The 8,805-nt window shown below is 47.9% G+C and overlaps 1 protein-coding gene across 1 annotated transcript; it reads right to left on the minus strand.

Annotated features, from left to right (window-relative positions):
• Positions 1 to 277: 277 nt before the first annotated feature.
• On the minus strand, positions 278 to 4,596 carry LOC122382314. Its single transcript, XM_043367489.1, has 2 exons — positions 4,469 to 4,596; positions 278 to 924 (listed from the first exon to the last, which is right to left on the minus strand). Exons 1-2 carry the CDS (start codon positions 4,470 to 4,472, stop codon positions 278 to 280), a joined length of 651 nt encoding a protein of 216 aa, XP_043223424.1. The 5' UTR covers positions 4,473 to 4,596.
• Between the last annotated feature and the right edge of the window lie 4,209 nt (positions 4,597 to 8,805).

Here is an 8,805-nt window from a genome sequence, read left to right on the forward strand (position 1 = left end):
TGACCCGAGGTCAGATCGGTCACTTGACCTCACCTTTAGGTGTAAGTGGGGAAGTTTCTTTTTCCCATTTTTTCCCACTTTCCCAAAGTTTCCCACTTAGGTACACCTTAAGGTGCAAGTGGAAAACTGTGATGCCTGCTGGAGAGAATGAGCGCACTGCGTATACGTTCTGCCTCACCATTGCACGGTGTAAGTGGGAGCGCGACGATTTGTCATGTGTTACGACCATCAGAAACAGATCAACAAGATAAAACACAAAGTCAAATCCAAGACATCTTTATTGCCTGCTGCGGAGAGTTCCATTGAGGAGAGGCAATGGGATGGTTTTGCTTTGTTGAACCGTCTGAGCCTTGGCGTCCGAGATGCTGATGGAACCGAGGGGCGTGCCGACCTGCAGGTTGCCGGCAACGGCCAGTCCGCCAGTGACGGACACTCCGCGCCGGTCGTCTGCCGTGTCCCGGACGGCGATCACCTGGGCGCCCACCTGGGTGGTCTCCACGGTCCCCGAGGTGCTCTGCTGCACCGCGGCGTCCGCCTGCACCCGAGAGCCGCCCGCCGGGAGGGTCGCCGCGGGGCCGGCCGGGTCAGACGGGGTCAGTGGGCCGGCCGCGACAGGGGCGGCGTCAGCGCCGGCCGCCGGGGGAGCGTCCGTGCCGGCCGCCGGCAGACGCTCCTTGGGTACGATGACGGCCATCGGCTCGTCGCCGCCGGCGGCGCCACTGCGACTTGGTTTCAGGGTGTCCCGGGCACTGACAGGGGAGAGCACCTTCAGAATGGCCGCCTCCTTGCGCCGTTTGATCTGGTGGAAGCGGCACAGCGGGCCCGCACAGCCGCTGGCCGAGACGCTGAGCCCGCCAGCGCTCAGCGTTCCCGTGCTGAGCGCGGTCAGCGTCAGCAGTGCAGACACCATCAGCATCAGACGCGCTGGAACAGGCAGAGACGGGGAGTCAGCGCGGCCACTGCCGTCCGGCTTTCACGGCGATATTTTTTATATGTTCTCCTTTCTACAAGCATAAACTGATTTGAAACGTATGTCATCTGCATGTCAGTTACGTATTTTTTTTTTATTTGAGCTACAAACACCCGACCACCCGTGCGCGTCTTTTCACTTCGTCCGAAAAGTTGGGAAGTTCGTACTGTGATGAATCGTCATCTCATTTAGCTCACGAAGACATGCTAAATGGCTTCAAACTTCGCATCTTGGGAAATCCAACCAATTAAGGAATGCAGCAGAGTTGCAAAATAGAGAACTACGAGATTGCACTTCACCAAACTTAAATGAAAGAACGAAACCTAATGTAACGGCGTCGATATTCAATTTGAAGCGATGATTGTAAACTAGCATTCAACACCAAACATGTTTTCCCTCAATTTCAGGGAGCTTGCCTGATTTGGAGATGAGGCAGACAAAGCAGAGGGAAATGTTGTTTGAAATAGTGCGAGACAGTCAATTCAACAGTTACAATTGAACTCACATCGAATATGAGGATTGGGGCCAAAGAATGGTTTAAACTTTAATTCGTTGAAGAGTTCCGGTTGCGGAGCATGCGAAGTATGCGAAGCATTCACTGTCGCAGATAGTTAATTAGGCTGTAATGTTCGTCTTCCTTGCAAATAGCGAAAATTAATAGAATGTCTCACTACGGATTGCAAACCAGAATAAGTACTTGTATTTGCTATACGAGTCTTACAAATCGGTAAATATGTAATTCACCATTGGCCTCCGGTTTTCTTAAAATTACAAAACTGGCGGTTTCTCTCTTCTCTACCACCCCGTACAGACTCCGTTGGTAGCTCCAAAAACCACAACGCCCGGAATCCCTTCAGCACCGCACCGCCTCTATACCTCGCGCTGAAACAATACGCAGCACGCGGGCGGCGCTCGGCTCCATTGTCGGTAAGGCGGCCGAGCGCCGAGCGCCGGCCCGCTGCTAAAACATGCATGGGCGGCGGTCGGGGGCTGGGTGCCGGGCCGACGTCAGCCGCACCGCCACCGCTCAACTGTCGACGCTATTTTATCAACCCTTCCGCACACTAGCAGAGGCGGGACTGCATGGGCGGGCCCGGCCCGTCCTACCCCAGTCGAGTATGCAGAAGCGAAATGGCCCGTGTCCTCGCCGCGGGGAAAAGTTAGGAATGGCGAACTTGGCTCCACGCGAGCGGAAAATTCGGACGTGAGTTATGGAAACCTCGTTGAGCCGAGACAAAAACAAGCCACCAATGTGTAGTCTAGAGGCGTAGAACAGGAGTATGTGAAAGCCGTTACTTTTCGAAACTTTTGACCCATCAAAACTGACTAAATATTATAAAAAGTAAAGTGAGCATATTTGACGTGTCGAACAATGTTATGTTATGTCCACAGCATTATGTGTTTAAGAAGTCGATATAAGGAGGAAAGGAAGTACAAAGGTATATGCAATATAAACAGCCAATAAAGATAACTACCAGTAAAACGCCTTTTGGGCGAAGAACGAGCGAGCGAGATAGTGAGCCCTGCACGTGCAGACGTGCGAGAGGATACTTCCAACGGGCTTGTGCAAAGCACCCTTCTAACCGGTCGCTAGCGGTATACCAAATTTGAACGCAATCGGCCCAGCCGTTCCTGAAATCTGGAAGCGGCATTCTGCACGTGCGCACGTGCAAACGGGTTCCAAAATGACTTTTGCACGGCACCCTACTAACCGGTCCCCAACCGTGTACCAAATTTGAGCGCAATCGGCCCAGCCGTTCTCAAGATCTGGAAACGCCCCCTGCACGTGCGCACGTGCAGTAGCACCCTAACCGTAACACATGGGAATGCATTGCCTGGTGGGTGCCTACCTGTATGCCAAGTTTCAGCGAAATCGCCCCAGTAATTACCGAGTTACTGAAATGGGAACAAATTTGGCACCTCTTATTGTTGTATTTTGCACGTGCAGTGGGGGTCACTCACATAGATGAAGAGTATCCGACCTTTGGTAGAAGGGATGCAGCTACCCTATAAAAATGACCGCAAGACAATCGCTCAAGCCGCTGCTGAGATATGGGCCTCTCAAAATCATTAATTTTGCAAAACTGCTTGAACACCCTTGACTTTTCACGTGGCACGTGCCACGGCGGTCACTGAGATGTATCAAAAGTAGTCAATTACGGGGAAGAAGGGATGGGGCTACCCAGCAAAAAAGACCGCAGGCCATTCGGTCCAGCGGTTGCTGAGATATAAGCCTCTCAAAAGCGTTACAGGCCGGGCCGGGCCGGGCCGGGCCGGGCCGGGCCGCTCATATTGAGATTTTTCCGTTATATTGAAAAGACTTCGCTTCGCTCGCTGCGCTCGCTCGCTCGTAATAAGAAAGTTGTTTGATTTTTTCAAGGTTTCGACGGCAAAGACATGCATTATGAACCACGGCTTGTAGAGAAATGGCATAAGGGCATTCACGCCCCGTGTTCAATGTTCATCGACCTGAGGCCAGTTTTACCAGTTCAGAAAAATAGTCACCTACAGGACTTTTTGCCTTAAAGGGACCCTCCCACCTTCAAAAAGTTTATGAATTGGCATGAAAGTGATGTCGCTCGGTTCAGAAAGAGCGAAAACGAATATCTACCAAATTTCACCGAAAAATATTCACCGGTTTTCAAGATATTAGACTTTTACTTTTGTTTACTTTTTGGGATCTCCGCTGTTCCTAGCGACTTTATTTGGAAGCAATAGTTTGGCAGCTGAAAGTGCGGCACTTGTTGCGCGCAAAGCAGCATATACCACCGCGTGCTACAAAACGTTTTAGTCAAACATTTAAAAATCGTTAGATATCTGCGCTGACGTCACACATTCAGAGGGGTATTCCTATGCATTAGCCCCTCTGGATCAAAATGCTGCAATTTTAAAATTCAATATTTCAGATTTAAGGCATTTCTCGATGTTGTGAGTGCCGAAACCGGTAATTGTGAGCCAGGGACCCCATTTTGGCTATCTCAACTCAAATCTAATGTTAAGGTGGGAGGGTCCCTTTAAGACCACTTCACGTACAGAGCGTGAACGATGAAGCCCTATCCGTTACTTGCCCATCGCGCTTACGCTCCGTATGTGAAGCGGTCTTTAGGCAAAAAATTCCGGCAGGCGGCTATTTTTCTGTTGGTAAAACTGACCTCTGCTCCCGTTCTTTGATCTCACCCCCCCCCCTTCCCCTTAACACGCACAGGCACACAGAGCACTAAAAACGTTCATTCGCGTTTGGTATTCATGCATGAAGAGTAGCTAACGAAGATAAATCACGGATAGAAATGTTATATGGAATGTATCGTTCGATTCATCCTGTAAACTAAAAAAATGCTGATAAGCGCTCGGTACCTACTTCGAGTGAGCCTGTAATTGATCCAAAATACTCTATCACGACAAATTGAGTCAGGAGCCGTGAGTGGCACCCTGCCCTGCGGCTCAATATGCAATCATACCTCCCCCCCCCCCACTCACTCCCCACTCCGCCGGACCTACCCATTACGTATGATCGGGCTGGCCGCTCGCTGTGTCCACCTCTCTCTCGCTCTGCCGTCCGCTCCTGTCCTCTGTCCGCACCCTTCAGTCTCCGAGTGCCGCGTCTCTCCCCCGGCCGCCAGTTATGGGCGAGGGTGGGTCTGCCGCGCCTCTGATTGGTTTACCTCCCTCCCTCCCCTCCCCTCCTCTCTGATCGCCCTCGGGCGGGGCCGCGGTCACATCATGACGCCACGGAGGCTGATCAGGTAGGGAGGGAGAGGGGGAGGGGGAACGAAAACAGAAAGCAGAGCAACGCAGGACACTGTGGGGCTTTCAAGAGCAACGAATTGTGAGGACAAAACGTCAGCATCGCGTTCATCTGATCGAATGTATATTGTAATAACGTGCAATGTCATTTACGTCTTTTGATTTATGATTGCATATTGAATAAAAGTATTTTACAATACCTTGAGGTGCTTGCATTTCAAATCGATATCGTTTGATTATGCGGCCTTTTTACAAGAAAGCATCATACATTGTTTAAAAGCGTGGATTAATCCGATAATTTGGCGTGCGTGGCCGTAAATCGTTCACATGCTTAAGCGTGCGAAAGCTGTTTCTACACACACCGCATGCACGCACCTAACTTGCATTCGTAGAGCAAGCATTGGCAGCCCATTGGTTAATGCATATTTATTTAGTTTTTAGTTTGTTTGTAACTCATCAACGGGGTATGCCCCCAATCACAGATGAAGTCAGTGAAGTCAGTGATTTACGTTACAGATACGATTACGCAGGGAAACTCAGAAGCATAAATGCATTGCATCCCAAATGAGCACGAAACCGGTACCGTTTATAAACTAACGTTCAAAACATGGTCAGAATAGAAATGAGGCGTAAAAAACGGAAACAAATAGAAATGAGGTGATGGGAATCAGTGGATACCGAGCCCATCTCATTTGGTAGCGCGGCCAGTCTAACTGCTGGGCCATCGCGTATTTGATGGTCACTGGCCTGGCGTGGCGCATATGCTACCGAGCGGCCGGTTTCCCAGCCAACGAGGAAATAGCAGCTAAGGCCGGAACACAGCTTTTAAGCTCGCAAATCGCGTCTCGCTTCTCCCATTGCAATACATGGCATATTTTCAGCTCCCAACACGCAGGTCGTCTCGCTTTTACGCCGCGAAATCACGCCGGATCCCGCTCGGAAAACGCGAGCGAAACGCGAGCGAAACGCAAGCAAAATCAGTCCGGCGCGGGTTGCAAGCTGAAAAGTTGAATCTGTTTCAACTTTTCAGCTTCTCTGCTCGCGAAATGCAAGCGTAATAGCGTCAGTAGCCATGGAAACCAAATAAAGCACCTTGGCTTACGGCAATTTTAACTAAATACCGGCGTGGTCTCCTGCTTTCAGCACACCGGTATTCATTTGATTGACAATTCTATACGTACAACCTATTAAATTGTTTAGTTTTTATGTTTCGATGTTTAAAGAAATCTTAACACGTATCTTGTACTGCGGTCAACATAAAATGAGGAATCCGTGGATTTTTTTTCAAAAACCTCCCCTTCGTAATTTTCTTTAAAATCAGTAAAACATAAATTTAATTAGAAAATGGTAACTTTTATTTCCGTTCGAAAAATTATATGCCTGGCATGTAAATTTCGGGCTGTAGACAATTTTTGACATTGTGGTCCCATTGCTTAGATGTTCAGCGTTTTCAAGAGTAATTTCATCTATTTCCGTAAAACCACAACGACTTTGTAGACAAAACTTTTCAGAATGGCAATGCGGGGTAATTTTGCCGGTGCTACATAGTGGAACAGCTTTGACGGTGCTCTCAGGATCGCTATGCTGGAACGGCCGACTTGATAAGCAGTAGCGGCGAAACACCTTCAATTAAGGGGGGGGGGGCACTGCCCATTCTTTCCATGCAACACCAATAGGGCTTATGTTAAAATGGCAAAATCAAGGGGGGCCGGTGCCCCCCCCCTCCGTTCCCGGTTCCGCCACCTATGTAATGATAAGGTCGTCGTACCGAGCTGGTTGGGTTTATAGCCGTTGGCGGTGGCATTGCGGCACAGTCTGTCTCCTAGGCGCTCATCAAGACACAGCTCAAAGCAGCACGACGAAGTTGCTAGGGATCTGCTCAAACCAAACTGATAGTCACATCTCCAGCTAGTAAACACTATTAACAACTCGTTTGCAGACATCGGAGGCCTATGAGATGTGAGGATTTGAGACTGGGCTGAGTAGTTTCTTTGATTGCTAAGAATTGTTTAATTGAAATTAGTCGATTATTCCCTTACTAGAATAAACAGTTAACGTTTTTCTCACCACAAATAAAATGCAAATGTTTGATTTAGCAGTGTATGCTAAGGAAGCGCATTTTCAGTTGTGCAGGAAAATGCTGAAGTAAGACCTGAGTCAAAATCATTCGAAGATAAGTCCGACATCGAGTCAGCCTAAAAATGCGTAAAGGACACATGTCATTGATGGCGCTGAAGCTGACTTGCCCGTAACATAAAATCCAGGCCTCAAATTAACACCGGCCAAATTGCTCTACCCCACCGGCCAAATAACCCTGCTAGCGGGGCAATTTAGCCGCTTTGCAGACCTTTGTAGAACGACAAAATTCAAGCATAAGTAGTTGCTCTATCATTTTCAGCTTGCTGTATAAGAAAGTAAAATGAATGCTACACCTGCCAGCCTTGAGAGAGTGCAGAAGTATGTCGCCAACTTCGAGCTACAGCGGGGGCGCGGGTTAAACAGGGGCGCGGGTTAAACAAGACTGCAATGTCATGTTAACCCTCGCCCGCCCATGGGGGGGGGAGGAGGAGGTTGCCATCCTCCCCCCCCCCCCCCCCAGGTAGTTTTTCTGCTCTGTACTCAACATTTTTAGAGCTAGAAGCCTGGTTTCGTATAGCTGCTCCTCTATCCTTTCTTGATGTCCACTGAAAAATTTTAAGTTTCTGTGGTTTTTGGTTTCGGAGATATGACCTTGTTCTTCAGGTCATGTCATGACCCAAATGACAAATACCTAATATCTTGCGTTGGCTATGGGTCTTGTCAGCTTTTGACACCTTGATTTCGGCCTTTTTTGCCAGTCTTACCTTCCAACTATCATGGAACATGTTGTTCGACGATGTACAGATGTCAAGGTCAGGGTCAAGGTCAACCTATGTCATCTAAAATCATTGCGATTTAGGCAAGCTGAATTTGCTTTTCGTGAAGTTTCTTTGACTGTATTTTGGGTAAAACCTTCTCATTTCATGATTTCATGTAATATGGACGCATAAACAATCGGTGCACACATCAGTATACACACGTACACTCACAGACATGCAAACACATCATTGACCTTGACCTAACTTGACCTGAAATGACCTCAGCAGCAAAAACCTGGTCGAATAGTGTGACAAAGAGGTTCTAGCTGGCTTGGCACCACAAAACGGCATCGTCATCGGTACCTATATGATGAGCAGCGCACTTGATATCCAACGGTGACCCAAAACAACAACATTTTTAGTTTGACCTGACCTGGGAGGTCAATGACTGACCTGAGAAGGTAAAACTGGGAATCATTGGATTTGTCTCTTCCCAAAAATATTTTTGGTCTCTATACCGCGAAGCTCTATCTCCAACAGGAACGAAATGGCGCGGGAGGATGGCACCCCCCCCCCCCTCCCCATGTGCGTTCTAGGATGGGAAAATGGCATGTGCGGGCGAGGGTTAAGTATATCCTGTGATTTGCATAACGCAAAAGGAGAAACATGTAGTTTACTTACGGATGGTAATCGTTGGATTATTAGATTGAATGAATTGCTAGATTAGATTGAACGATAACAGTTGTTAGATTTGCAAGAGCGGTGTTGTATTCGTTTGGAAAACTTCTGAACAACCGATTGTGACCATGATACGTGGCAAACAAATACTGACTAAAATACTTAAAATTGACTGAACAAATTATAGTTAAGTTCCAATGTGGCATGATGAACTACCTGTGTGGCATGGCATCAACTGTTTTTAATGAATTTCCTACAAAATAAAGTAACATTTAATGTGCTGATTTTAATCAATGATCGAGGAGAAGGTCATTTAAAATACCAAAGCTAAAAAATTTTCATCGAAAGAACGCCGCATAAAATTTTGTCATGAAACAGACGCATGGATATGCTAAGATGTCACGTGCAAAGGTCAAGTTTAATCAATAATCAACGCGTTTTAGCCGCGACATGGATGATATAACACTGGACTGGTGTCTCGTGGAAATTAACATTGGGATCCGCGACATTGGGATCAGGCCTGCCATCTAGCGAGAGAATTATCGTAAGTTAGGAGCAAGCCGAGTGAATGCCATC

Source organism: Amphibalanus amphitrite, unplaced genomic scaffold, assembly GCF_019059575.1.
Source record: "Amphibalanus amphitrite isolate SeventyFive unplaced genomic scaffold, NRLGWU_Aamphi_draft 000137F_arrow, whole genome shotgun sequence".
NCBI classification, from domain to species: domain Eukaryota; kingdom Metazoa; phylum Arthropoda; class Thecostraca; order Balanomorpha; family Balanidae; genus Amphibalanus; species Amphibalanus amphitrite.